The sequence below is a fragment of the Corvus moneduloides genome, chromosome 16 (assembly GCF_009650955.1).
Source record: "Corvus moneduloides isolate bCorMon1 chromosome 16, bCorMon1.pri, whole genome shotgun sequence".
In the NCBI taxonomy this organism is placed as follows: Eukaryota; Metazoa; Chordata; class Aves; order Passeriformes; family Corvidae; genus Corvus; species Corvus moneduloides.
Window position 1 is genome coordinate 16,015,773 of NC_045491.1, and position 27,990 is coordinate 16,043,762.

At 54.8% G+C, this 27,990-nt stretch overlaps 2 protein-coding genes across 11 annotated transcripts; one reads left to right on the forward strand and one right to left on the reverse strand.

Annotated features, from left to right (window-relative positions):
• Window positions 1–2: 2 nt before the first annotated feature.
• Window positions 3–3,551, reverse strand: MSS51 (MSS51 mitochondrial translational activator). 2 transcript variants are annotated; one of them, XM_032125933.1, is made up of 7 exons: window positions 3,375–3,551; window positions 2,630–2,774; window positions 2,183–2,338; window positions 1,845–1,969; window positions 1,112–1,675; window positions 528–621; window positions 3–454 (listed from the first exon to the last, which is right to left on the reverse strand). In XM_032125933.1, exons 2-7 carry the CDS (start codon window positions 2,701–2,703, stop codon window positions 184–186), a joined length of 1,284 nt encoding a protein of 427 aa, XP_031981824.1. In that variant the 5' UTR covers window positions 2,704–2,774; window positions 3,375–3,551; the 3' UTR covers window positions 3–183. The 2 variants fall into 2 exon arrangements, with proteins under 2 accessions (XP_031981824.1, XP_031981823.1); XM_032125932.1 differs by lacking the exon at window positions 3,375–3,551 and having other exon boundaries at window positions 2,630–3,281.
• On the forward strand, window positions 2,276–27,671 carry CFAP70 (cilia and flagella associated protein 70). 9 transcript variants are annotated; one of them, XM_032125906.1, is made up of 28 exons: window positions 2,276–2,354; window positions 4,559–4,670; window positions 6,900–7,086; window positions 7,381–7,476; window positions 7,802–7,881; window positions 8,919–9,092; window positions 9,485–9,667; window positions 10,078–10,169; window positions 11,191–11,317; window positions 12,374–12,508; window positions 14,010–14,144; window positions 14,688–14,765; window positions 15,229–15,317; window positions 16,793–16,853; window positions 18,036–18,227; window positions 18,841–18,972; window positions 19,790–19,915; window positions 20,399–20,532; window positions 20,631–20,746; window positions 20,902–21,048; window positions 21,953–22,048; window positions 22,731–22,819; window positions 23,543–23,695; window positions 25,022–25,183; window positions 25,357–25,446; window positions 26,500–26,601; window positions 27,328–27,375; window positions 27,559–27,671. In XM_032125906.1, exons 2-28 carry the CDS (start codon window positions 4,563–4,565, stop codon window positions 27,637–27,639), a joined length of 3,213 nt encoding a protein of 1,070 aa, XP_031981797.1. In that variant the 5' UTR covers window positions 2,276–2,354; window positions 4,559–4,562; the 3' UTR covers window positions 27,640–27,671. The 9 variants fall into 9 exon arrangements, with proteins under 9 accessions (XP_031981797.1, XP_031981798.1, XP_031981799.1 ...); XM_032125907.1 differs by having other exon boundaries at window positions 11,218–11,317; XM_032125908.1 differs by having other exon boundaries at window positions 7,841–7,881.
• The last annotated feature ends 319 nt before the right edge of the window (window positions 27,672–27,990 follow it).

Here is a 27,990-nt window from a genome sequence, read left to right on the forward strand (position 1 = left end):
GCTGGTTGCTGGTAGTGATTTATTTGGTGCTGTGGAAGGGTGCCATGCCTGTGCTCGGGTGCTGCATCCCCCAGGCCTGCATGTGTGCAGTGAGGGGAGTCTGGATCACTGATCCCAGGATGGGGAAATGGGGTCCTGGATGGGATGGTGAGGCTCTGGGGGTCAGGTGGTCAGTGGCAGGAATCAGCCCAGCCCTGGGGCAATGCCCCCAGCCACAGCAGAACCACTGGGCTCTCCTCCCTGCCAGCCATCATCATCCTCCAGCTCCTCGGCCCCCAGCCCAGCCTCTGCTCCGAGCAGGGCGATGTAGTGGGAGCTGCAGTAGACAGGTGCCTTGTTGGGGCTGGAGTAGACCTGCTCGGGCCGCAGTGAGGCAAAAGGGTTGCTGGCGTAGCCCACAATGTGTGTCTCGAGCTCCACGAGGATCTGCAGGGAGGCCTTCAGCTCCTGCTCACTGCCAGAAGAGAGGAGAGGCACCATCACTGGGTGTCTGTGCCAGCTCACCGGGGCGGCGGGGCCGTGCTCACCTGTACACGGTGAAGAGCACGGGCAGGCCATAGTCCCGCAGCAGCAGCAGGGTGGGCAGCCAGCCCGCGAGCAGGTCTGGGCAGGCATGGAAACCTGTGGGGACACAGACGTGAAGGTTCCACCTCTTTCCCTTCCCACCCTGGCCCCGGGAAAAGCCAGCTCCAACCGCACCCACTCTGTGCTGGACATCCCAGAGTATGTGGTAAGTTTGGCAGCCCTCAGCAAGGTGGGGTCTGGCTCCCCCCCAGCATGTGGGGCACCTCAAACTCTGGGTCCTGGGCTGAGCCACAGCACCGAGACCTGAGGGGAAGGATCTGTTTCACCTGCAGGTGGGTGACACAGGTAGGACAGAGTGCCTGGTGGGGAGACAAGGCAGGCATGTCCCAGGGGGCCCCCCCAGCTGCCCGCTGTGCCTTGGTGCAAAGCCCTGGGCACGTCCCAAGCCACCTGCAGGCTCAGCCCCAGGTGCTGCCATGGTGCTCAAGGCAGTCCCTGAGGAGTGCATTGCATGTGCCCTGTAGGGATGTCCCCATCCCGGCAGTGGGGTGTGAGGGTCTAACCCCTCCACGGTGCAGGCACTTACCTGGGTGAAAGCCCACCACCAGGTCAGGACGGGCAGCCAGCTTGGTCTCCACGTGGCTTTCCCAGAAGTCGTGGTAGAGCCCTTTGTAGCTGCTGAGATAGACCCTCCCTCGGGGTGCCAACGTGGTCAGGGGTGGCCTCATGATGGGTCCGTCCACCACGTCCACCCCCACCATCACCATCTCCACGCCCTGGTGCCCCGGGAACATCCGTGTGAGCTCGTCGTAGTCTGTCAGCCGCGTGTTGAGGGTCTCCACGTGGGAAGCCCCCACCACGTGCACGGTGAGGGGCCTGGTGAGAGGGTCGATGCCGAAGAGCCGCAGTCCCAGGCCGATGGTGAGCGGCCGCGAGTGGAAGTCGGTGACCAGCCGCCGGATGGATTCCCGCAGCTCTGCGTCCTCCGGCCGGGGCTTCCCGGCGTTGGCCCAGAGCAGGGTCATGTACCGGCCTGCCACGATGGCACCCAGCTTCTCCTCCAGCTGCTCCTGCATGGAGAACCAGTCCTCCCAGCCCTTCACGTCCCGGGCAGGTTTTGTCCAGGTCTCCGTGGGAAATGGGATGTCTCCTGGGGAGGCAGAAGGAGGTTGGAGGGTGCAGTGGTGGTGCCACAGCCCAGGCTGCTTGTCCCACCTGTGCTGTGGGAGTGGGGCTGGAGAAGGGACACTACATCCCACCACAGGACCTGAGCAGCCTGGGACGGGGGTCAGGCAGGCCTGGGGGGACACATGCCCCACCTGTGAAGATGAGCCACTCCACCAGCCGATCCAGAGCCACCAGCTTCAGCTTCTTGCAGAACTTCTTGTGCAGCGGCCAGTTGGCACGCTGGCATGCCACACCGCAGTAGTACACATTTTGGCACCTGGGCAGACGGGCAGCATGCCCAGCCATGGAGGGGGGGCACAAACCAGCCCACCGAGCCTGGCTCCCTGCCACCCCCTCTCAGGGCTGTGTTACTGTTTTGGAGGCTGGAGCTGGGCACTGGGGTCAGACAACCCTCACTTCACCCCAGCCACCAGGCTGGAAAGGAGGGATGGATCCATCCCTGTGCCATCAGACCATCTCCCCACCATACCTCTTGCAACGCCGGAGGCTTTTGGGGTCCGGCAGGGCATCGGGGAGCTTCTTGCACTCGACACAAAATTTGAAGGTGTCCTCCATCTTCTGGAACATGTCAAAATACGTCCGGATGCCAAAATCGCTGCCTCTCTTCCTGCCGTCCATGGCAGACCTGCAGACATCAAAGGGTGAGCAGAATCCAGCCCACTGCCACAACGGTGGGGCTGATGTCCTGCCTCTGAGGCTGCCAAGATTTTTAGCTGCAGCCAGGAGCATCCTGGCTTGGGTGGGGATGGGGAGCCAGGCACTCTGGAGGGGTCCACCCAGGAGCCCATGGGCTCCCCATGGGCTGAGGCGGGAGGGTGAGAGGAGCCATGGGAGCTGCTCCAGCTGCTGGGAGACACACGGGATGCACTGCCCGGGGGAGGGGGTGGGGAACTGGCACCCATGGGTGCTCACTCACTTGTAGTCCTCGTAGCTCTTCATGTTGAGCTTCTGCAGGATGACGTGGGACAGCCCCGGCACGTTGCGGTCCATGGCCTGGAAGCCCAGCGAGTCCACGTCGGGAGCCCTCGCCGCTGGCTCCTCCGGGGCCTTCTTGGAGCGACCTGTTTTGGGGGCAGCGCCTGTGGCTGGCTGGGCCGTGGCGGCTGCAGGAGACACGGGTGCGGGCGAGGAGGCCGGCCCGGGGGTCTCCGGGTGCTGCCGGGGTCCCCCGCGCCGCCCGCCACCCCCGCGGCGCCTCCCGCCCGCCATCCCGCTCCTATCCCGGTAATGCCGGGAGATCCCGAGCAGTCCCGGAGCCCGGCCCGCCCCGGCCCGCGGCTGGGCTCAAATGTCAGCCCCCAGGAGCCGGCGGTGCAGACGGCCGTGGCCCCTCGGAATCGGATAGCGGAGCTATTCTGGGCATCCCCTCCCCGGGAACGGGCCAACCCGCTCCGGGGGTCCGGCTCCCGCCCCAAAAGCCGCGCTGGTGGCAGTGGGGTGCTCCAAAGCGCTGCAGCGTCCCACACTGCAAAATCTGGGGGACCTTGGGGGGCTGCCCAAGACCGTGCGGCCCCTCTGTCACCATAGGGACATAAAGTCACTGCCTCAGCCCCCCGCCATACGGCCCGCACCCCAGCCCGGCCTGCGGGGACCCCCTCCCACCCCCTCAGAGCCCCCAGTGGGGTGTGAGGGAGTGCCTGGGTGGGCACCGCGGCTTCTACCAGCCGGGGCGGAGGCCAGCAGTGGGCTGTGGCAGCAGGCGGGCGCACCAGGCTGCAAAGGGGGACATGGTGGCCCTACAGCACCGCCAGCTCATTCGGGACGGCCCGGGGGGACCGCCGCCCCACCGGGGGCTGGTGAGGGCTGCCCACACCCATCATGGCGGCGGCCGCGGCCTCACGGGCACGCCCCCAAACACGCGGGGAAGGGCCGGGGTCCCGCGAGGTTTCGGGGTCCGGCGGGAGCAGCCGCGTCGCTGTGGTTACGGGACGCGAGCCCTCCGCCGAGTCTTGGAGGCCGCAGGTTCGAGCCCCGGCGCCGCACGCTGCCCCGGCGGGCTCCCGGTGAGGGACTGCAGGATCCCCCCGGGGCGGGAGAGCCTCCAGAACTGTCGGTGAGGGGCTGCAGGAGCATTCTGGGGCAGGAGAGCCTCCAGGCCCGTGGGTGAGGGGCTGCAGGAGCCCCCGGGCCAGCAGAGCCCCTAGGCCCGTGGGTCAGGGGCTGTAGGTACACCCCAGGTCGGCGAGATCCCCGGGACAATCGGTGAAGGGCTACAGGACCATTCTGGGGCAGGAGAACCTCCGGGTCCGTGGGTGAGGGGCTGCTGGATACCCCCGGGACCGTCGGTGAGGGTCTGCAGGAGCACAGCAGGGTGAGAGCACCCCCGGGCCCAGCAGTGCTGCCCTGAGGGGGCTGCCAGGCCTTGGGGGTGTGAGGCGAGGGGGCCGTGGAGTCCCTGGGGCGCCCTGAGGGAATCCGGAGGGATTCACAAACCTGAGGAACAGATGGAGCCAGGTCCCCACGGCATGTGGGAGCCATGAGGGGACGGGTTGGCAGCTGCCGGCCTTGGGCCCACGGGGTCACCATTAACTTAAGCAGGGAGTAAAAGAGAGCCAGGGAGGTACCCGGTGCTGGGAGCTGAGAGCAGCCTGGCATAACAAACCTTTCCTGGGAGCTGCAGCTGAGTGAAGCTTACAGAGATGGATTATTTTCACATTACATTTTTCCCAGTCCTCCCCCTGCACCTCGTGAGAGATTCGTCACTGCCAAAGCCCTGTGCTTTCAATGGTGTTTTGACAGCCAAGCCCTGAATAGCGCTCACAACCAGCACTGCTGTGTCCTGCAGAGGTATCTGGGAGAGGAATGGAGCAGTTTCATGTTTCTTTCCTCATTCTTTCTCCTGCAGAGCCATGGAGGTCCCTGCGGAGCTGGCTGGTGGGAAGGACGCTGCTGCATCTCTTCCCAGTATGTCACAGCCAATACCAGTAGAGATCACAGTCGTGAAGGCTCAGGACCTGGTAAAGTTCTGAAAATATCTCTACTAATTTAATAAACAAGGCCAGAGCAATTCTGTATGCACAGGGATCCCCTGTGAGAGCAGCTGGGGGGTGATAAGGCTAAAGGAAGGAGTGGTGGGGGTATCAGAGGTTCAGCAATGCCACGCTGTGGCTTCCTCCTCCCTGCTGAGGAGTTGACACAGAGGAAAAAGCTTGTGAGGCACATAAATTGGGGAACGCACCTCCCTAGCAGCAGGCCAGAGATACTGGGGTGAAATGTACCTCCCTGCCTCCTCTAACTGTATGTAAATGGCAGGTTTTTTAAGCAGAACACAGGGAGAATGTGATCAGTGAGACAAATACCTGTGAAAGGACCTCACCTTGGGAGTAAAGCCAGATTTTCATCCCAGCTCCAGCTGTTTAAATCATATTGAAAGCAATAGGGTGGCTCTGGTTTTAGAAAGGCAGTGGATCCAGTGCAAGGCTATGAGCTGGTGCCAATGAAACCACCACTGGTGTGATTTCCATGTGATGCACTCAGCTGTCCTTAAAGTATTCCAGAGGCACTGGCGTTTGGGAGGGAATGTGGAGGAGAAGCTCAGCTCCTGCTGCAAGCAGAAAAAATGCAAATCTCTGCTTCTGCTCCAGCAGCAGACAGAAAAAGCAATCCAAAAGCACCTGCTTGAGGCTTTTACATTGTAGTATTGAAGTACCTCTTACACTGATAGATTCAGCAAACGGCAGCTTAGGTGAGGTATGAGGTGAGAGGAGGATAAACAATGCTGGGAAGAAAAGACTCATGGATTGATTGCATCTGGAATGTTGCTTTGTGGTTCTGATTGCTCCACCGTGAGAAAGGGCTGTACAGAAGGGAGGGGGGGTTACAAAAGGGCAATAATCACAGCAACTATATGAAAAAAAATCCGGCTGTAAGAATGTGGAATCCACTTCTGGCTATAAGTGTGGAATCTGCTTAATTAGAGGCAATGTAGAGAAGGATGAGAGAGGAGCCTTGGATAATTAATGGTACAGGGAAAGGTTAATTGGATTCTTCTGTTTAGCCATTCATAGGATGTATGCTCAAGGAGACAGTGAGAAGGGCCGAAAATTAAAACCAAGTGAAAGAGATCTCTTTTTGTGTAAGAACCAGCAGGCAACTAATTACCCCAGTGACAGGGAGAGAGGGAGCTGAGGGCGGGTTAGGCATCCCTGTGGCTCAGCACTAAGGAAAAGCTGGGTTTGGGTACAATGGTCCTTGTGTTCAGCCACTTCTCTGTGCATTGAGAACTAAACCGTGTTTCTGCTGCAGGGAGCCCTTTGGTACCTGCTGCCCAGCACTTCCTTTGCTGTGCAGGTGCCAGATGCTGCCCATGTGGGACCCCAGTGCCACATGCTGTACCCTCACTGTCCCTCTCCAGCCCTGTTTAAGCCCCTGTGTTTAGACATTTGAAATTCAAAGTAAAATCTGAATCTCCTCATCTCTGATTAAAGCAAAGTGGTATGAAGGTGGTGTAACAACAAATTGCAGAGCTCCCAAAGAGCTTGCTGGAGCCCTTCCTTTGATTTCATAGAATCATGGAATTGTTTAGGTTGGAAAAGGCTTCTAAGAGCATCAAATCCAACCTTTAACCCAGCACTGCCAAGGCCACCACTAAACCATATTCCCAAGTGCCACATGCACATGTCTTTTGAACACTTGCAGGGATGGGGACTCCCCCGCTTCCCTGGGGGGCTTGTTCCAGTGCTTGACCACCCTTACAGTGAAAAAAATTTTCCCTAATATCCAGCCTAAACCTCCCCTGGCACAACTCAAGGCTGTTTTCTCTTGCCCATTTCAGGACATTCTGCACTATGTGACATGCACAGGTGTCCTGTGAGCTCATCCCTCTAGCTCAGGAGCTGCTTTCTTAGGAGACAGCAAAGGTCTCAAGCTTCCTGGAAGTACAGAAATATCAGTGGAGTATTTTGGGATTTGTTTTAGATGTGTCTTTCCTGAGGTGAAGCCTGGACCTCTCTATCTCCCCCTGCCACAGCTCCTGATAATCCTTGGGGCATCATGGAGCAGGAAATTTCCCTCCTAAAGACGGGAGGGTGAGGTCCAAGCTCTGCTTCTCTTCCCCATTCCTGTGGTAGAACAGACCCCCACAAGCGAGCCCTATCCTGGTCACTGACCTGAGCTGCTGCCAGAGGAACTCTGATCCTGGGATGCTGCTGCAGACCCAGCTGCTCACTGAGCTCTTTTTTTGACAGAAAACTCTCAAAAGCAACGTGCTGGTTACATTGGTACGTGTGGAGTACAATGGAGAAGTCCTGGGAGACTCCCCCAAGACTGATGTCCTGCCAAGTGGGACAGCAGAATACAACTTCAGCACCAGCTTTGAGTGCAGCCCCGATGGGCCCAACTCCTTGGATGTCATTGTGCAGAAACCACTGCTCTGTAAGTACCTGGTGCCAGATCTCCCACCCTGGAGCCAGGTGCTGTCGCTGCAGGAGTCACTGCTTCAGGAATAGCACTAAAGCAGCAGCAGTGGGAGGCTCTCAGCACTTCTTGCCCATCTCTGCCAGCTGGAAGAATCCCCTTTCATGTTGGCCGGTGCTCCTTTGGCTTTGCTGTGCTTGTCAGCCTTGGGAGGTGAAGAGGAGCATGTGCCCGAGCTGACACAGACCCTCCCCAGTGCCTGACCTGCTGGTCCAAGGAACTCTGCCAGCTCCTCTCTTTTTATCTCCCTAGTGACCGTGCTAGAAGTGGGGCCAAGGGAGAAGAAAAAACCAGAGAAAATCACTCCTCTTGGCCAAGCTGTGGTGGACCTTCTACCTCTGCTGCAAGGTACAGCATCGAATTCCACAGCCTACATGACCACTCCTTGCTCCCTGGCACTTTTTGATCTCTGCTTATGGACCCCTGACTACAACTTACTTCCTTTTGACAAAGTGACCTTCAGAGCTCTACAAAATCTGACTCGGGGGGGAGAGAGGGTAGCTCAGCATTCAGAGTTAGACCATGATTTTGCCTCATGTAAGGCGTCCCTGCCCATGGTAGGGGGCTGGAACGAGATGATCTTTAAGGTCCCTGCCAGCCCAAATCATTCCATGACTATGATTCTTTGCAGAGGGTCTCACTTTAGGCTGCTCTCATTCCTGTTTCTTCCCAGGAGTGCACTCACTGAAGGTCTTTGCTCCTTTGTATGCAGTGCCTGCCTCCTCATCTGAGAAGCTTCACCCCAAGGCCACGGTATGTGGAATTTGGAACTGTTCCTTTCCTCATTCAGCTCTCTGCTGCTTTTTAATGGGAGGGAGAACATGACTCAGCTGCCTGGCTCATCACGGATGTGGTACAGCCCTATATGTTACAGGCTTGGAGGCCTTTCCCGCTCCCTCTGACGTCTGTCCCTACTTCTCTCTGATAGGTGAAGTCGTGCTGGGAAATGTTAATGTGTGCAGCTACCCAATTGCTCTGCAAAAAATAATAAAGATGGAAAGCACAGTGCTGAAAACCCCCAAAAAGGCAACGGCAGGGTCACCCGCCCAGCTTTATTAGCCTTCCTTTCTGCAGATAAAATGTCTGAGTCCATTATTGTACAAACTGACTGCCTTTCCTGCGAGGCCCTTATTCATTCAGCAGGTTGCAAAGTACCCAGTGACTAAAACAGGGAATGAAGTATGAGGCTGGGAAAATGTGTCCAATTTTGCTCCTGAGCCTGCCTGCAGTGAGCACCGGGAGCGAAGTGGAAGGGTGGGTATCCCATTACCAGCTCTGTGTTTAAGAGGAGTTCACAGTGAGCAAGGTGGGGGGGCACTCATTAGGGAGGACAGGTAATAAATGCTGACCAGCTGGTTTTCCCTCACACACCATCCATCTGGGGCTGGGACAGGTAATTAAAGGCTCTCCACACAGAGCATGGAGATAGGGCAGAGGCAAAGCTGTGGCTCTCTGAATCACCAGGGGAAAAGCATCATTTTCCACCCTTGATGTTCTTTCTCTGTGATTCCTTTCATGAGACCCTGCCTCTTTCTCCACAGCTCATTTTAAGAGACCCCTGGGGCATGTGCCATACCTCAGCTAGGCTGTGCTTTAAACAAACAAATACCACAATTGAGCCAAATTGGTCCTGAAATTCCTTTCCTGTGCTGGGCTGTTTTCTTTTACATCGGAGATGAGGCACAAGATAACATCATACATTCTGGCCTTGGGTTTCTGCTTGTTTCTCCCTAAGTGCAGGCAAGTTATAATTGTCTATTTACTGGCTCTGCTTTATCCTTGTCTCGCAGGGTGGCCTTGAAGTGACAGTGAGCACCAAAGAGCTCCTGCTCTCTGCCACCCAGTTCTCAAGTGGGAACCTCCTGAGCATCACAATGGAGGCAGCTTATTCTGTCCCTGGAGTCTTTACCGTTGAAGGCCAGCAAAACTACATGGCTTGCTTGCAAATACCAGCAGCTGGTGAGGTGAGAATGGTCCAGGCACAGTGACAGGGGGTTTGGCTGGGTTTGGGTTGTTCTCCCACCCCACAGAACAAGTGTCCAGGCACGTGGGGTGCACAGCTCCCGTGCCTGTGCACCAGCAGCCTTTGTTGGCAGGGCTCAGAGTCTCTGTGGCGTGACGTGTTTCTTTAACACAAACAAAGGTCTGTTTGGAAAGATTTGGATTCAAACTGGCAGGGTTTTTTCCACGTGGCTCTTTATTTTTATTCCATTCTTTGCATGCGTGTGGTGGAGTGCATTTTCCAAGCCAGGCACCCTGTACTGTTGCTTTGCTTTGTTATCCCAGCTTGGAGCAGCTGGCTCTTGCTCCTGCTCCTGTTAGAAAGGCAAATCTTTTGTTTCTTGTGTCTCTCTAGAAGGAATTGCTATTGCTCTTCCAGAACGGCATCCTGAAGGCTGATGGTGAAAAAGAACCATTGCCCCGGCCCAAAAACTGGCCCCTTGGTACCATCCTGGCCCCTGGTGCTCTGGCCATACCCAACTCCTTCATTGTTGGTGGGCCCTATGAGGATGAGGATGGAGACCTCACCAGAAGCAAGGTGAGAAAGGACTGGCAGGTTTGGAAGAGAACCAGAAGGGACTGAGAGACTTGATATGAAAGGGAGATGGGTGGTCACTGTGCAGTGTCCAGCACAGAGATGGTTCCCCTGGGACAGCAGGCATGCTGACTCACTGCAGGAGGTATCCCAAGGGAGAATATGGCAGGTCTGGTCCCAGAAAACACCCACACTGGGCTGCTGGGCTGGGAGTTGTGTTATCTCCTGTGAGCCAGGCACTTAACGCTGATGATGTCTGCAGGAAAGGCTGTCAGCCTCTCAGCAGGGCTGGCCTGGCTATGGGCACTTGGACACCTCTGTCTGACTCACATTCCCTCCTGGGGACATTTTTGAGGATGATGCAGGCTGTGGAGTTTGCTGTCCTGGCTTTGACTGCACGCTGTTTCTCACAGGACAGGGAATTCAGGAGGCAGGCAGAGAGCACAAAGAGAATCGTGTGGGACACGGAAAGGCGCTGTTACCTGGACGCTGCTGCAGTGGCTGTGTAAGGGACCTGAGGGACCCACCCCAGAACATGCTCAGATGAATGATCTGAGACAGGGAGCAGCAACGTGCAGGTGCTCTTGGACCTCTTTGGGGTCAAACTGTGGCTCTGCCTCACCTCTCATGGCTGCTGGGGCTGTCTCATGACCACAAGTGTTCACCTGAGCAAGGGAACAGCTCTTGAACTGCCTTGAACTGCTGGCAGCAGCTTTGTTCTGCTGTGCTGAGAGAATATGAATTGGCTGGAGCTGCTGTCTCCAGGCCACAAATGCTCACTCCTGCTGCCAGCAGCTGGGGCTGGGGGCTGGTCCGTCCATGGTTTGAAGGAAGGGGCAGCAGTTATGGTGAGCAGACATGGAGTAGAGTGGTCTCCACAGCTCTCCTCTGAGCTGCTAATTAAGTTTTTACTGAATCCCAAACACATACAAACCTTTCACTCCATGTAGGCACTCTTCATTTGCTTTTTTATTGGGTAAGTGTTGCCTGTAGCAGCTCCCGATCCGCTCAAGATCAGGATGAGTGTTCCATTTATCTTTGAATCCTGCTATTTTCTGGCCTCAGCTGAATCATGCCTGTGCATTTCACAGCCAAATTACTCCTTGTGGGGAAATACTCCCTTCAATCTTGTTTGATTTTTAAAATTCTTTTCCCTACGCATCCATCCACCTGCCTGCTGGTGTCAGAGTCACCAGCCACATTGAATGCAAGCTCAGGATCCACTTGCTCCGTACAATTCAGGATTTATACCAAAGTTAATCACATTCCTTCTTACTCATTTCTGAAGTAACTGAGGGAGAGAAAAAACCTGGTGTGTTGCTCCCACAGTTGTTTTAAAGCTGGCTGTGCCATAAATGCACACAGCAGTGGATAGAGGAGGAAATGTACCCATCCTGCCCCAAATCAGTGTACCCATGGCCAGAGGGTGTTTGCTGAGGGAATAGGGTGAAGCAAACCCAAGAGGGGCTGCTGGAGCACAAAGGAGGGTGGTGGGGGTCTCCAGCTGGGTTTCTGCATCTCCTCAGTGCATCCTGCATCTGCTTTGTGCCCAGCCTGCAGAAGCGCATTGCCGAGTGCCACTACTGGCCCGTGGAGCTCTGCAAGATGTCCATGGCCTCAGGTGGCAAAGGGAAAACCAGCAAAGCTGACAAGGTAAAAACCAGCAAAGCTGTCAAGGTAAAAGTGGGGTCTGGCCCGTGGAGTAGCATTGCATTATCAGGCATTTTCCTTTTGAGGCCTTTGTGATACCAAAATCATCCCTGAAGCAGCCAAAGTGAGTCAGAGAGCAGGAGGCTTTGTGAAAAATCAGCTTTATAGGGCTGTTAAATGGATGCAGCGTCATATTTTTTCCTTATAGCTCTCACTGATGGACTGTGGTAGCTCAGTGGAAAGGGGACAGGGAGAGGGTACCTTTTAAAATCACAGAATAGTTTGGGTTGGAAGGGACCCCAGACTCCATCTCCTTCCGGCTCCATCTCCTTCCAACTCCCTGTGTCGGGCAGGGACAGTTTCCACTAGACCTGTCCAGCCTGGCTTTGAAGAGAATTAGAAGTAATTCACTGAGCTGATCTTTAGCCAATGGGGTTTTGGAAAACCTTGAAGAAGTTCATGCATTCTTTCTCGGGCTGTAGGTAAGTTATGCTTTTGCATCTAAACCAGGGGGGTTGAGCAGAGAAACAGCCCCTTAGAGAATGGTTCTGCTCCTGGCAGCTGGTTGTGTGAGAGCTCCTAATCTATTCCAGGGCAAAGTCATATAAGTTGGTGTAAATCCCTTTCAGCACTCACCAGTGCCAGGATTTTGCAGCTCTGATGATGATTCTTCTCACCAGGCCTCCCACACCTCCTAAGCCATTTGGTTTCTGTCCAACCTGAGATGCACAACTCTGGGAGGATCACCTGGATTTCTAACCACACAGCTGATAATCTTCCAGCTGTATCTCAACAAGACCATCCTGAGGAATAGCAGAGTGCAGGAATTAGAGAGAAAAGCTGCCCCATGGGGATTGGGATAAAATTAATATTCTACATATGGAATGACTCCAGTGTGTTCATCCAGGTTGTCTCGGCTGCGTGCCAGTGACAGAACCACTGGCTCATCAGGTGCATCAGTTTGCTGTGTGGCCTCCTCTTAATGAGATTGGTGACCTTGTTCCCTTAAGGAGAATAACAGTCTGTTCAGGATCTCAGTCCCTTGCTCTGTGTTTCCAGGGAGATGAGGACAAGCAGATTGCCTTCCATGGCGTGGCATATGTCAACATGATGCATTTGCTGTGCCCTGGGGTGAAGCAGATCCGAGGGGCCTTCCGTGTCTTTAGCTACCAGGACAGCGAGGTGTTTGAGAAGGTGAGAGCAGCAGGCTCTGCTCCAGCTCTGCAGCTGGCTTTGCACTGAGGGGTTGGGAGCAGGCAGTGTGGGCAGGGGGGTGTTTGGGAGCAGGCAGTGTGGGCAGAGGGTTATTTGAGAGCAGGCAGCAGGGACAGAGGGTGTTTGGGAGCGGGCAGTGTGGTACTTGGAGCTGGATCTGAACCGTCAGTGCCCTTCTGTTGATGGAGAAAAATAATGATACAAGCTTTTAGGTGCAGATTTCTCCAAGGCAGGGGATTTCTGGGGGGCTGTGAGCAGGTTTGGGGGCTGAGAGAGGCTTTGAATCTCACTTCACTCCCTCCTATGCCAGCATGCTCCACTTTCCCCAGTCTGGAAGATAGGCAAGGGAGCTGTGTTGCTGGGAAGAGCAAACAGTGGCTTTAAAAGGATCGCGTTACCCCCGGCAACCACCAAAAAAGCTGTCACTGGAGCTCTTTCAGCTCTAGCTCACTGAGGTTTATTTGTCTTCTCATTTTTCCCTCTCTGTTACTAAGAGTGACACTTACATCTCCATTTTCCCCCAGTCTATCCCTCCTGGAACAGACCTGAGCTTGTTTCAGGAGGGCAGATGCACAGCCTGGTTTTGCCACCCACGTTCCCTGTAGGGCTGCGGTCCAGGTGCCGGAGCCGGGTGAATTCCAGCCCTTCTCCTGATCCCTGCTCCCACTGGCTGCTGCAGAGCTGGGCTGGGCACAAGTGTGTCTGCTGGGTTCTGCTTCCCTGCCATGAATAATGACCCCTTGGCTGCACGGTGCTGCTTGTCCTGTGCCACTTATCTGTCACGAGATACTTTGGGTTGCTTCTTGCTCTAAGGAGTTTCCCTACAGCCACTCCATCCTCTCCCCAGGATCCCCATAACTCTTGCTAGCCCAATTCCTGTAACCAGGATGTGTGGGAGGGAACAGCCTGTCTAGGTGGTCAAACACGGTGTAAACACACAGTCTGACAAACCCTTTCCTTGCATTCCTTGGTGTGTGTCAGGGAGGCTGCTCCACACCAGAGAAGGAGCTGGAAGCCAAGAGATGCTGTCAGGCAGGTGGGGACCCCAAAAATGTGTAGAGCAGGCATGGTGAGAGTAGCCAGATTCATCCAGCAGTCCTCATCACCAGGCAAGTCCATAGCTGTGGGGCAGGTCTAGGATCCCACCAGGAACTCAGGATCTCGGATCTGGATTCCAGCATATTCACCACATATCTCAGGCAAGGGTCAAGGGCCAGTCCTCAGTGATAACACAGCTCTTTGAGGGAAGATGGAGAGACCTCACTGAGTCTCAAAGCCTAACCTGAGGCTCCATGGCTACACAGGATCAGAGCTGGCCTGGAGCACCTGCAGCTGAACTCTAGGAGGAGAGAATGAGGTTACAAAACTTCTTAATGCATTTAAGACCCTGACAGTGTGCTCTGTGATGTGAGAGGTTAAGGCAAAGGAGTGAGGAAGCCTGCTTTGTCCCTTGATTCTCTCTGTTCCCTCTATTTTTCAGACCAGAATTCAGCACAGTATTTTCCGGGATCTCAGGTCACAGCTCAGTCTGGCCAAGGAAGGGTTGAGGACCTCTCCTGTTTCCAGAGCTGCTCCCACTAAGGCTCAGAAGGAAGACAAAGATTCCAGTGGAACGGTGAGGTCTAGGGAGGCACATGGCACCATGGTTGCTCTGTTTCCACGTCACAGGCAGCTGGGACATGCAGGGACCAGGGATGGATGCTGTGTTGCCTCAGCCAGCTGAGAGATACTCATTATTCTAGAATCATAGAATCTCCTCAACATGAAGGGATCCACAAGGATCATGAGTCCAATTCCTGGCTATGCACAGACACCCCAGCAATCCCACCCTGTGCCTGTCAGTGTTGTCCAAACACTCCTGGAGCTCTGATAGCCTTGGGGTCATGACAGTGCCCAACGACCCTCTGGGGGAAGAATCTTTCCCTGATATCCAGCCTAATCCACCCTTGGCACAGCTCCAGCCATTCCCTCAGGTCCTGTCACTGGTCACAGAGAGCAGAGATTGGAGCTGCTCTTTGTGAGGAAGCTGCAGCTTTCCCTTTCCCTGAAATCGTAGGACATGCTGCCTGAACAAATGCACCATCTCACACCCTGAACTTGCAAAGATACGAGATTTATTGAGTCGGAAACAAGAGACATCTTTTCTTTTTCCTAATAGTTACTCAACCCATCCAAAATCCAGTTGTCAGATGGCACTGGAGGATCTGAAAATGTCACAAATCTCCCTGAAGGACAGGTAATTATGTCTCTCCAAAGAGAAGGAAAGACTGTAGAGCATCACTATGCTGGTGTCTCACACCTTTCACACAAATTCCTCAAGAGTGAGTTGGACAAGGGATGTTTTATGTAGATGCTGTCCCAGAGTTCTTCCGGTGATGTCCACCCGGAGAGCAGACTGGCATTGGGCTAGAAGGTCTCTGTAAATTGTCAGGCATTTATTTAAAATAGCCCTTCATATTTTGGCTTCTTCCTCTGGAATGCACATTCTTTCTGCAGGCAGATTGATTGTCTGGGCTCTCTCCTTTTCCCTAGCCTGGTTTCTTGAGCTGGATTTTGCTGCTGTAACTCATGCCGAGGGCGGGTTATAAAACAAGCTGGATCTCTGCAGTTTGGAGCTCTGTGGCTGTGTGCTCAGTATTTCATTGTGCCAGCACTGGCTGCAGACAGCACGACCCAGAGAGCAATGTTTATCTCCACAGTACAGCGAGGCAGGAACTTTCCTGGTGATGGAGATAAAGCTGGACAGGCCCTTGGTCCCAAAGCGGCTGCGGGAGGAGCTCGTCAGACGGTGCGTGAGGATGGGCCGTGGGGCTGACAGCTCCTCTCTGCAGGATGGAGAGAGGCTTGTACAGCAAACCCCCCTTGGAACACTCCATAAAGAGGGCCTGAGACAAAGCCCACAGGAATCAGGGGGAGGATTTGGCCAGACTGCTTTAGACGTGGCATCTGGTGTGTTGGGAAAACACTTGTTCATCCCAGCTGGCATCTCCCTGCCATTCCTCTCAAAACAAGAGACACCAGAGCAGCACAGCAGTGTCTGTGTTCCTGTCTGGGCTTTGTTTCCCACTAATCCCCATGTGCTTGCCTCTTGCATGTGATGTTCAGTGGCTTGGTCAGTCCTGGCCACCAGCATGGACTGTCCTGGGTAGTGCTGCTGTTGCTTCACCAGAGCATTCTCTCATTTTTAGCTTTCCAGAAGTTTTCTCACAATATTTTACCCATTCCTCAGCTTTTGTGTTAGTTTTCATGTTGTTCTGCTGCAGAGCTGCTCTTTCATCTCTGCTGCTTTTCTGAACTTCCAGTTCCTGTCCAGTGGCAGCCCTGCTGTGTTATGGGTTAGAAAGGCATAACGCATCTAATTTATGGAATAAAAAAATAGAAAATGCAGCAGATTAATAAAGTATAAGAGGTGCAGGTTTGTGTCTCTCAAACAGAAATACCATCCATTCGTTGGAGGTATGTGTGTTGTCCTCATGGCTGCCTGCTGTCTTCCAGGAGGATCAGGCTGAGCTCCTCTTAGAAGAGACCTTTTCCTGGCCTATTTTATACATTTCTACTCTTCTGCAGTGTGTGTGGATTCAGCATAACTCCTCCTTGTTCACCTGCTTGTGTGCATCTTGGCTTGGTGGGCTGGATTGTGTTCTGAGGACTGAGGGTGTTCTGGTGTCCAGCAAGCAGGAAATGTTGAAAAAAATTTTAATGAATTAAGGTTGGTTTGGCACCAAGGATTTTAAGTCCAGAATCCGAGAATGATTCAGTTTGCAAGGGACCACTGAAGGTCATCTAGTCCAACGTTCATGTTCAAGTGGGGTTCCCCAGAGCACGTTACTCTGTGTCCAGATGGTTTTTGGATATATCCAGGGAAGGTGACTCCACAGAGAATCCTGCTGCAGTGCTCAGCCATCCTCACCTTAATAAAATCTTAGTTAAAGAGTGGCCTGGGCTGTTTAGTGACCAAATTCTACAGAGCTTTCCTCAAGCTGGTTCCTTCCTTACACCTGTTCTACAGAACCAGCAGCTCCAAGAGTCAGATCTGCCACTCCAGGAGAGCAGTTTGGGTCAGCAGTAAATGTTAGCCCTGTCATGATGAGCCACAACCATCAGCTGTAGGGACCTGGTCACTCTTGGTCTGAGACTTCAGTTTTCCTCCCAGGTCCCTGTGAGGTGTCTCAGGGACACGATGGCAGGTTGGAGTCCTCCCATTCCACAAGCCAACATCCTGGGCAGTGGATCTGCTGATCTCTCCTCTGCTCTCATTGACAGGGTCAAGGAGATGATTCATCCCAAACCTGAGCTGCCCCCCTGGACAGGAGGAGCCAAGAAGGTACGTGTGAGAGCCTTGCCACCATTCTGCCACTCCATCCTGCCCTCATCCCTCTCACACAACAGAGACTTCATTCTCAGCCCACAGCAACAAGGAGATGAGGTTTGATGAGGACAAGGGTGCAGGGCCACAAAGGTGGTGAAGGGTCTAGAAGGGAGTAGGGCCATATGAGGAGTGGTGAGGTCACTTGGAATGTTCAGCCTGGAGAGCAGAGACTGAGGGCAGAGCTCATTGGGGTCTGCAGCTTCCTCACAAGGGACAGCTTCAATCTCTGCTCTCTGTGACCCGTGACAGGACCCGAGGGAACAGCTGGAGCTGTGCCAGGGGAGGTTTTAATGGATATTAGAAAAAGAGTGCCCAGGCACTGCCCAGGCTCCCCAGGGAATGGGCACAGCCCCAAGGCTGCCAGAGCTCCAGGAGCATTTGGACAATGCTCTCAGGCACAGGGTGGGATTGCTGGCGTGTCTGTGCAGGGCCAGGAGCTGGACTTGATCCTTGTGGATCCTTTCCAATTCAACATATTCTATGATCCTAGGAAATACACAGAAAAGGAAATGCCTGTATGTGTTATCTCCACAGCAGTGTGCCTTGGGAACCCATTCATCACTTGTGTTCACGTCCCATTCAAAGGGAAGAGATGGAGAGATGCAGCAAAGGGAGGGAAGGCAGCCATGGGGAAGGAAGGAAATGGGATGCTGGGAAAAGAGGCTACCAGAACCTTACATTTATCCTGTAAACAGTCCCAACAATTTCTTGTCTCAGACCAGCCCCTGTGCTTCATCAGACTCAGACAAACCTGAACAGAATCAGCCCTGACCTTTCTTGGGTCACCAAGAATTTCTGAGGATCAAGATTACGGAGGTTACAGATTCTGCTGAAGAGGGCTGGCCATGGGTTTCAGGGCTCCCAGTAAATGAGATATATTTTACTCACAGCCAATTATATTGCTATAAGAGAGATAGCAGTGACTGGAATACTGGGTTGTGATGGAAAATCCTAGCAGGAAGGATTTTGTGTTTACCTGTAGATATTTTCTCAGCCCTCAGGCGTGGACAGGAAAGGATGTGTGACAGACTAATTGAGTCAGGTGGAGTTAATGGGAGGCGTGGGCTGTGGCAAATCAAATACATATCAAGGTTGATTGCATAAGTGGCTTGTGAAATTTATTTATGTCTTTCCTAGGCAGTGGAAGCTTATGAAAAATGTGTCACCAGTGTTGCTGCTGCCATCCTGAGGGAATACCATGAGCTTTTTGGGAAGCAGCTGCCTGGCCAGGGAATGATAGACCATGGAACCCTGGAGGAACAGAGGCGTCAGCTCAACTACGAGCTCAATACCTCTGGGAAATATTTTGCTTTTAAGGAACAGCTAAAGGTGAAGACTCCTTTGTGCTTTTTGCTTCCTTGCTTGTTTTGCCCTGACAGTTTCTCAGGGAGGCACTGCTTTCCCATGGTGGTAACTCAGGATGATGTGGTGCTCCAGAATCCTTTCCTGCCACCTGGAGCTGTTGCAGTGGGCACTGAGGGGACAGGATTCCCCTCTAATGGAGCAGGCACCGAGCTGCTTTGGTCCCACACCACGAGAACACTTCCTTTCAATGGGAGCTAGTCACATCCATTTGCCCCATGCTCATAACCTGAGAAAGGCAAAGCTGGCTGCTCTCACATTCCCAGTCTGCCTTGGCAGGGAAAGGAGGTTCCACTCTCTCAGCTGCTCAGCCTCAGCCACGCTCTTCCTGGAGACCCCCTCTCTGTCTTGAGGAGATGAGCCATCCACATGCTGTCCCCTAAAGGGTGTGTCAGGGAGGTGGGAAAGGAAATCCCCCTTGCTTGCTTTTTTTACTTTTATCAGTGGTGGGCTGGATTTATTTCTCAAAACTAAGTTGGAGCTTCAGGCAAAATGAATATGTTCTGTCTCTGTCTGATTACAGAGCTGGTGGGGGGCACGGGGGAGAACCTGCCTTGTTCAATGTCCTTTGTCTCCACAGCATTCTGTGGTGAAGATTGTGAGGGAGAAATACCTGAAGACCGAGGCATTTGAGAACCAGGGGCAGCTCCAGGAATTCCTCAGTGAGCTCTACGTGTTCCTCGTGGGCCACATGCACATTGCCCTCAACAAGGTAGGGGGAAATCTGGGTGACTCGGACCATGGCTTCACCGTGGATCCAGGGCACGTGAAGGACTTTTGCCTTCAAGACAGAGGCAGGCTCATGCTTTCATCTGCTGGAGTTGTCACATGTGGACCATGAGCCACATTCGAGGCAAGGTCCAGTGCATTTGAATCCCACTGCTCAAAATCCTGATGGTGGGATATGTGTGAGATGCCCCTGGTAGAGCTGCTGTAGCTGGCACGTGGGGAGGGTGGCTGGCAGAGTGTGAGCTGGGGTCACCAGTGAGAAGTTTGTCATCACCTTGATCTAGGAAATGCTGTGAATAATCACAGAATCACAGACAGGTTTGGGTGGGAAGGGAGCTTAAAGGTCATCTCATTCTACCACCTGCCATGGGCAGGGACACTTTCCACTGTCCCAGCCTGCTCCAAGCCCCACCCAACCCGGCCTTGGACACTTCCAGGGATCCAGGGGCAGCCACAGCTTCTCTGGGCACCCTGTGCCAGGGCCTGCCCACCCTCCCAGGGAACAATTCCTTCCCAATATCCCATCCAGCCCTGCCCTCTGGCAGTGGGAAGCCATTTCCCTTTGTCCTGTCCCTCCATGTCCTTGTAAAAATTGATATTGCCCTGTCCCTGTGTGGCAGAGGTACCTGGGAATGATGGGAATGTGTCCCACCACAGAGCAGCTTGCCTTTCCCAGTGCCCAGCCCCAGCCATACTGGTCTGTACTGTGTGTGGTGCTGATGTGGGACCTGCTGCCATACTGGGATCACACGAACCACTCTTCCCTTCTCCAGGGCTAACTCTGTCTCCTTCCCTGCCAGCTCCTGTCTGGGGAAAATGTTTCTTCTACCCCTACACCCTGCACAACCGATAAGCAGCTCTGGCTCTTTGCTCGTGAAGCTGAAGCCAACAGGGACTTGAAACTGGCCTCTCTCTTCTACAGGCAGGTAAGGGAGCCCCAGTTCTCTCCTGCCCATCACCTGTGTGGGCTGGCACAGTGGGGCTGCTGCTCACAGCTCAGCCAGCCCTGGCTGTGGCAGAGGAAGGAAGGAGCTGAGCATCGCCAGGATACTCAGGCTGAATGGGAGGGATTTTCCAGGGAGATGCTGCTCTCTGCAGGATGTGAGACTGTCCCTGGACTCCAGCCTTGAGGCCAGGGGAAATGGGATGTACTGGGTCAGTTCTGGGGACACTGGGCCCTGGGAGACGTCAGCTGGAGCTGGAGGACACGTGTTAGGTGGAGGAGGCTTAGAGGAAGTGGGCTTCCAGCATGATCCCATTTAGGGGACACCCTTGCATGTGATAAACAAGGGCTTGATTCCTGCTAAACAGGGCTGGGGTGGCCAGGGAAGCCATGGTCATTCCAGAATTGTCTCCCCAGTCCATGGCATGTGCTGAGCCTGACTCCAGTGATAATCTCTGTTGTCTAGAGAATAGCTCAGGACCAGTGCAGCATCCAGTCCTGGCTGGACTATGGAGCCTTCTGCCTCCTGCACGAGGATGCCACCAAAGCCCAGGAATGCTTCAAGAAGGCCCTTTGTCTGGACCCCCAGCACACCCAAAGGTGCTGAGTGCTCCTGGAGGGTGGGTGGGGAGGGTGGGGAGTGTATCCCCCCCACCACTGCTGGGGCTGCAGGGCTGACTGCTCTGCCCCTGCCCCAGCTTGCTGCTCTGTGGGATTGTGGCTGTCAAGCTGCAGCACTATGAAGAGGCAGAGATTTTCTTTGAGGATGCCTGCTGCTTGGAGCCATCCAGCATCATAGCCTGGACCCTCTCAGGTACAAAACCAAGCCAGTCTGGTGCTCAAGGTATTCCTGTAGAGCCATGCATTGTTCATGCTCCCAATCCTCTTCTCCCTGCTCCGAGGTGAGGGCTACAGGAAGGATTTTGCTTCCTTTGGGTGTCTGCTGATGCTGCTCTATCTCTCCCACAGGTTTGTTTTATGAGCTGCAGAATAATTATATTCGGGCAGAAAGGAACTTCCGTGAGGCTAAGAAGCTCCTGCAAGCACAGCTTGAGGAGGAGAGGAGAATCCTTGAGGCTGCTGAGGCAGAAGGGAAAAAGCCCAGCACAGCCCCAGGTAACAGGCAAACCCAGGAGGTGTCCTGACGTCAGGGGCTTGGAGCTGTGTGGGCAACGGTGGAAGGAGAGGAGAATTTTTAAGAGGAGGAGTACAAAGGGTAACGGTAGAAGATGTGGACTGTGAGCTAGAACAGAATTCCATGGAAGCTGTCACTGTGAGTTCCCAGCACAGCTCACAAAGCTCTGCCTCACCACTCCGAAGGGCAAACCAGCAGCTTGGCAGTGACCCTGAGGCCAAGGCTTCCTTTGGAGCCTCTCTGAGTCCAGCCTGAGCTGAGACTGTCTGTCCTGAGTCCCAAATATTTGGCCAGGCTGCAGGAAATGCTGACTGGCTTTATTTTTAACGTTATCACCACTCATGCAGTGCCTCAGGCATGTGGGTTTTTGTCCCTTCTGATAATGAGGAAAAGGATATTCATAGACCCTGCATGTCTAAGGTTGGAAAGGACCTCCAAGATCATCAAGTCCAACTGTTAACCCAGCACTGCTGTGTTCACCTCTAACCCATGTCCCCTGGTGTCACATCCACAGGGCTTTTGAACACTTCCAGGGATGGGGACTCCACCACTGCCCTGGCCAGCCTGTTCCAATGCCTGGCCACCCTTTCTGTGAATAATTTTTTTTCTATCATCCAACCTAGACCTCCCGGGTGCAACTTGAGGCCATTTCCTCTCATCCTGCCTCATCCTATATCTGTTTCTGGCTTCACATGGTAACCTTGTGCTCAAAACCCCAGCCCCAGGTATTGCCTCCTGCAAAGAAATTTCTTCCCAGCTTTTAAAACCTGATAGATCTTTTATATTTTCTCTCTTCTCTATTTTTTTGTTGTTGTTGTTGAATCATGTTCTAAACTGGGCAGTTTATGGCTTTCCACCAAATGGTTGTTGGGGGTTTTATCCCAGAGGAGATTCCAGATGGCTCAGCTGACAAACTGCCAGAGGTGGTGGAGGGTGTGACATCCAAGGAAGAGGCTACAGCACTGCAGGAAGCCCTGGAAGGTTTGGGAATGGGGATGTGGAGAGCTGGGAGATGGTCCTGTGGGAATGGTGGGGAGTAATGTGGGAGCAGTGAGCCATGGCCCCCATGATGCCAAGGCCTGTTGTCTCTCCTGAGCCAGGGAATCTGCAGGCAAAGCAGGTTCACCCTGCCTTTCAGAGCAGCACATCTCAGGATGGACAGCCCGCAGGTGAATGCAGCTCTCTCCCTCACGTCACTGCACCCTGCACCTTCCTTTTCTTCCTCCTGAGATGCCAGCTCTGAAAGTGTCCCTAGGGATCCCCTCAGGTTCTGTGGTGTGTGATCTGCCTCTTCCACAGCCCCAGTGGTGGTGGAGATGGCAGTGCTGGGTGCCTCAGGGCCCCCTGGTTGGTTTGGGGAGGCAGGAGCCTCACAGTAGTTGTCTCTGACGAGCATCATTCATGAATTCCCACCTTTTTTCCTCTGGGTTTGGACTGGAAAATTAGTGGGTGAAGAGCGTAATTTCTTTTCAGATCTTCTACAAAACTTAAGCCCTTCAGAAAGAAATGCTGAGTTAATCTCTGCTTCAGTCTCCCCTGCCACCTCCTGGGTTTTGCTCCATGTTGCAGGGATTTTTCTGTCCCCACTGGGATGTCAGGCCCTGCTTTGGCTCCAGAAATAAAAACCCCACTTTGGGACTGACAGAGACACATTTTCTTGCAGCACCATGTCCTGCTCCAGGACCTCAGCCACCTCCTTGCACCATCTTCATGAAGACAGTGGAATTCCTGATGAAAGTCAATGCTGTCCGGGTCAGTTTAACAGGGAGTGAAGGAGTGGGAAGGGAGGTTGGTTGATTCCCAAAGAGCTCCAGCCAGCCCCTTTCTTGGGCTCAGGGAATGAGCTATGGCCACTCCAGAGGCCGAGCACAAGAGGGAGCAAAGCCACCATTGCCCAGAGATATAAAAGTGTGGCCAGGCAGAGTATTGAGCCCACAATGCTGGCTGTGAACACACAGCCCAGCACTGCCTGCTGCACAGGGAACAGCCAGCTCAGGAACGGTGCAGGATGCTCTTCTCTGTGCATTCAGAGATGGGATCCATTATTGTGATGCTTCCAAGATGCCTGAGCTCCCTTGATGCAGACACTTGTGTATGTTAGAGTGATTTTTGTATCAGCTGTGGAATGTGCCTGTCCCACGGAGTCATCTCTGGGATCTCTCTGGTTGCCACATTGTGCTGCCTGCCTAAATTTGACATGGCAGAAAGAGTTGCTTAAAGCAAAACACAACTAGATGGAATCATGGAATGGTTTGGGTTGGAAAGGAACTGGAAGTTCATCTAATTTCAACCCCCTGCTATGGGCAGGGACACCTTCCACTAGACCAACATTCAAAAGAGGGGAAAAAGAAATTTCCTTTGTGTTTTCTGTTCGTGGAAGTCAGACGGGTGTCAGTCAGCCCTCCTGCCCCATCCTGCTGGGGTGTCCATGGTGTCCCTGCTCCCCTAACCACCACCTGTGTCATTCCTCCCCAGTTTGTTCACAAGGCACTGGCCCACGAGCTGCTGAGCCTTCAAGGAGGCCCCACCTGTGCCTACTACCTGGCACTGGCCTGGACCTACTTGCTGCAGGAAGACCTCCCCAGATGTGAGGAATGTGTGTGCGAGGCCATTCGGATCGACCCCACGGTAATTCCCATGCAGCCCTGGTGTGTGTGAACCCAGAGCTCCTGCTTCGTTTCCACTTTACCATTCCTAGTCCAGAGCATTTCAGCAGCCAGGGCTGTGGCTGCTGCACTGCTCTCTTTGTTATCCCATCCTCACAGCCTCCTGTCACTCCCTGCACAGGCAGACAGCATCTCAGAGCCTGTCTTTGCCTTTCCCTCTGCAGCATCTCCCTTTCTTTTCTCTTTGAATAGATACATCCTGATCCTCTCTCCCTGCGTGGGCGAGTCGGGTTCTGTTTCATGAGAAACAAGGTTGCTATTGAGCTCTCTGCAGGGAAGGTGGCTTTGGGGAGGCAGGTTGAAAGGAAGGCAGGGGGAAGGTGATACCTGGGAATGCTGTGTGTAGGCAGGGCACTGGGCAGGGAGCTGGAGGGGGATCCCATTGCTGGTGTCCTGCAGGCAGCCCACTGACCTTGACTCTCTGCATAAACCCTGTGCCGATATCACAGAATCATGGAATTGTTTAGGTTGGAAAAGCCCTCTAAGATCATCAAGACCAACCATTCCCCAGCACCACCATGTTCACAATTAAACCATGTCCCCAAGTGCTGCATCCACACGGCTTTTAATTCCCTCCACGGATGGTGACCCCAGCACTGCCCTGGGCAGCTGTGCCAATGCCTGACCACCCTTCCCATGAAGGAATTTCCCCAATATCCAACCTAAACCTCCCCTGGCCCAGCCTGAGGCCGTTCCCTCTCCTCCTGTCCCTGTTCCCTGGCAGCAGAGCCCGACCCCCCCCCCCCCGGCTGCCCCCTCCTGTCAGGGACTTGTGCAGAGCCACAGGGTCCCCCCTGAGCCTCCTTTGCTCCAGGCTGAGCCCCTTTCCCAGCTCCCTCAGCCGCTCCTGGGGCTCCAGCCCCTTCCCCAGCTCCCTTCCCTTCCCTGCACCCACTCCAGCCCCTCAATGTCCTTCTGCAACTGAGGCCCCACAACTGCACACAGCACTCGAGCTGTGGCCTCCCCAGTGCCCAGCACAGGGCCACGAGCACTGCCCTGCCCCTGCCGGCCACGCCACTGCTGACACAGGCCAGGGGCCATTGGCCTTCTTGCCCACCTGGGCACACCTGGCTGTGCTTCAGCCGCTGCCAACCAGCACCCCCAGGTCCTTCCTTTCCCACCAGGCAGCTTCCAGCCGCTCTATCCCCAGCCTGGAGCACTGCACAGGGAGTTGTGATAATACAATTGAACACTGCTCAGCTCCTCCTGTCTGCTACTTGCAGGTGTCCCAGCCCCCCTCCCAGGTGTTTCTCCCATCCATGTCTCACTCCTGGTTTTTGGTGCACAGAATCCAAATGTCTGGGCTCAGAAAGGGCACCTGTGCTACCTGAAGAAGGACTTTGACAAGGCAAAGAATTGCTATGAGCGAGTCATCAGCTTTGTGGAGGATGCTGTGGATATGCACATTGTTTACCTGCGCCTGGGCTCCATCTACCTGGAAGAAAAAGAGGTGAGGAGCCAGCGAGGCTGCGGAGGGGAAGTTACCACAAAACAAATCACTCCCCCAGCAGCAGTGGGGACAGTGGGTGTCTGAGTCCCGTGGAAACAGGGTGTTTTGGCAAATCCCTGTGTGTGGAGTGATGTGATGATGCAGAGGGAACGTGTCTGTCTCTCTCCTGGCAGTACGGCCGGGCCAAGCAGATCTACCTGCTCGCCTGTGACAACTCTGCCTCCTGTCTCACCTGGCTGGGCGTGGGCATCGCTTGCTACAGGGTGAGTGCAGCTGCCTTCGTGTCCTCTGGCCTTCTGTTGGTGGCACGGAACACCGGGTTAATTTTTGAAGGATCCCCTGGTTTAAAGCAACTCTGGGCTGCCTGTGAGCCATCGTGTCCTGTGTGCTGTGACAGCCCCAGCGTGGCACCCAGACAGTGTCACCTTCAGCCCCTGCTCTGGGAACACCTGGATGATGTCACCTTCAGCCCCTGCTCTGGGAACACCTGGATGATGTCACCTTCAGCCCCTGCTCTGGGAACAACCATCCTTCCCCCTCATCCCAGCTCCTGCCAGCACCTCCTTCCCCAGGGTGTCATGGCAAACAATCAGGGCTCTGCTCCAAGTTCCTGCCTGCACATGACCTGCACGTCACCACCAAGGCACTGAGTGGGATGTCAGCAGGGAGGAATCTCGGTGCTTTCCCTGTCCAAGGGAATCCAGCGCCTCTGAAGGGCTGCCAAGGACACCTAGCCACCAGCAGTGCAGCATCTCCCCAAGGGACACCTTGCCAGGTTCCTTCAAGGGAGTTTGCCTGAGGAAGCAGTCAGGGAAGGAATTTGAACTTCTGTTTCCCCCTTGGCCAAATGTTTACCTCCTGGGAGGCTGTGGAATCAGGTCAGGGAGGTGAGTGGTGGCCTGTGCACCCCTTACCCCTGCCTGCCCAGAGCTGCTGCAGAGCGGGCATAGGGAGCAGGAATACAGCTGTGTTTCCTCATGGAGCTGGATCACTCAGTTCCTGGAGGAACAGGGGTTTGTGCTGCTTTCTTTACAGCTGGAGGCTAATTTAGAAATAGTGAGAAATAGGGAAAAATTGAGAAATAGGGATCAGCAGTGGGAAGCTCCTGCTCCAGACTGGGGATCCGGATGCTGGCACTGAGGGTAACTCCTTGTCTGTGCCCTAAATCCTTTCCCCTGCATTTCTATCAGGGAAGCCCTGCTAGGAGCTTCTGTTGCACTGATTTCTTCTGCTGTTAGAGCAATGCCTGTTCCATTGGGAAGCGCTTTCTGCCTGCTCTTTGTCCTTTGTCCATGCCTCTCCTTCTCTCCCTCAAGATGAAAGAGATGGAGGAAGCAGAAGATGCTCTCTCTGAAGCCAATGCCCTAAATAACACCAACGCTGATGTGTGGGGATATCTCACCCTCATCTGCCTGCACGTGAGTGCCCAACCCCTGCCAGCCTGATGGAGGGGGGGTTTATCGGGCTGGGGGGGGAAGAGGGGTTGGCATCTGCTCATGAACCTGAAGAGCTGGTGTAGAGCTCAGTGATAAAACGTTTGGGGGCTGTGCTTGGGAAATCGAGTTTGGATGGAAAGAGCATCACCCTGAGCCACTGACTGCCCTGGGGCACGTCCTCCCTGCTGAGCTTCTTACAAATATCATTTCACTGAGATCCCATGTCTTTCCTGAGGGGCTGGAGCGTGTCCAGAGAAGGGAGCAGAGCTGGGAAAGGGGCTGGAGCCCCAGGAGCAGCTGAGGGAGCTGGGAAAGGGGCTCAGCCTGGAGCAAAGGAGGCTCAGGGGGGACCTTGTGGCTCTGCACAAGTCCCTGACAGGAGGGGGCAGCCGGGGGGGGGGTCGGGCTCTGCTGGCAGGGAACAGGGACAGGAGGAGAGGGAACGGCCTCAGGCTGGGCCAGGGGAGGTTTAGGTTGGATATTGGGGAAATTCCTTCATGGGAAGGGTGGTCAGGCACTGGCACAGCTGCCCAGGGCAGTGCTGGGGTCACCATCCGTGGAGGGATTTAAAAGCCGTGTGGGTGTGGCACTTGGGGTCAGTGGTGGCCTTGGCAGTGCTGGGGAATGGTTGGATTTGATGGTCCCGAGGGTCTTTTCCTGCCTAACCCGCCCTGCGCTTTGCTCCCCGGTGCTGTGTGCCGGCTGCAGGGCGGGCGGCAGCTGGAGGCAGAGCAGTGCTACAAATACACCGTCAAGGTTCGTGTCCGTGCGCTGCGGAGCGGGCGGGGCTGGGGGCAGCACGAAGCGCTCACCCTGCTCCCTTCCAAGCGGGGCGTGCCACGGGATGATCCCCGTCCCGTCGGTGTCACAGCCGAGCCACCGAACGGCCCCTTTATGTGCGGGGCAGCCCGGCCCTGAGCGCGCTCCCCTTTCCCGCAGCTCGGCCTGCAGAACTCCGAGCTGCTGCAGGAGATCCACACCACCCAGAGCCGCTTCGGCTTCGGCAACCCTTCGTTGTGAGCCCCCGGGCACATAAAGTCCCCTGGCCCCGAGCGCTCGTGCCCGGCTCTGTGGCGATCGCGTCGCGACCGCGGGGAGGGGCGGGGGGCGTGGCCAGAGCGCGGAGTGGGCGGGGTCGGGGCGGTACCGGATCACGTGACAGGCGGGAGCGCGCCGCTGATTGGCTGCGGCCGCGCGGGACAGTTGAGCCGGCGGCGCGCGCCATGGCGGCAGGTGGGGGGGGGGCGAGGGGACGACAGCGGGGCTGGAGGGGGGACACGGGGTAATGGGGGTGTGAGCGGGGCTGGGGGACACGGGGACAGCACGGGGTAATGGGGGTGTGAGCGGGGCTGGGGGACATGGGGGACATGG

Excerpts from the sequence above, each read along its gene's own strand:
- MSS51 (XM_032125932.1), bottom strand. The coding sequence starts at position 2,922 with ATGGCGGGCGGGAGGCGCCGCGGGGGTGGCGGGCGGCGCGGGGGACCC. Across the intron at positions 2,339-2,629 it reads AAGAGCTACGAGGACTACAA|GTCTGCCATGGACGGCAGGA; the intron begins GTGAGTGAGCAC and ends TGATGTCTGCAG. Across the intron at positions 1,970-2,182 it reads AGCCTCCGGCGTTGCAAGAG|GTGCCAAAATGTGTACTACT; the intron begins GTATGGTGGGGA and ends CCGTCTGCCCAG.
- CFAP70 (XM_032125906.1), top strand. The coding sequence starts at position 4,563 with ATGGAGGTCCCTGCGGAGCTGGCTGGTGGGAAGGACGCTGCTGCATCT. Across the intron at positions 7,477-7,801 it reads CCTTCTACCTCTGCTGCAAG|GAGTGCACTCACTGAAGGTC; the intron begins GTACAGCATCGA and ends GTTTCTTCCCAG. Across the intron at positions 23,696-25,021 it reads CCATTCGGATCGACCCCACG|AATCCAAATGTCTGGGCTCA; the intron begins GTAATTCCCATG and ends TTTGGTGCACAG.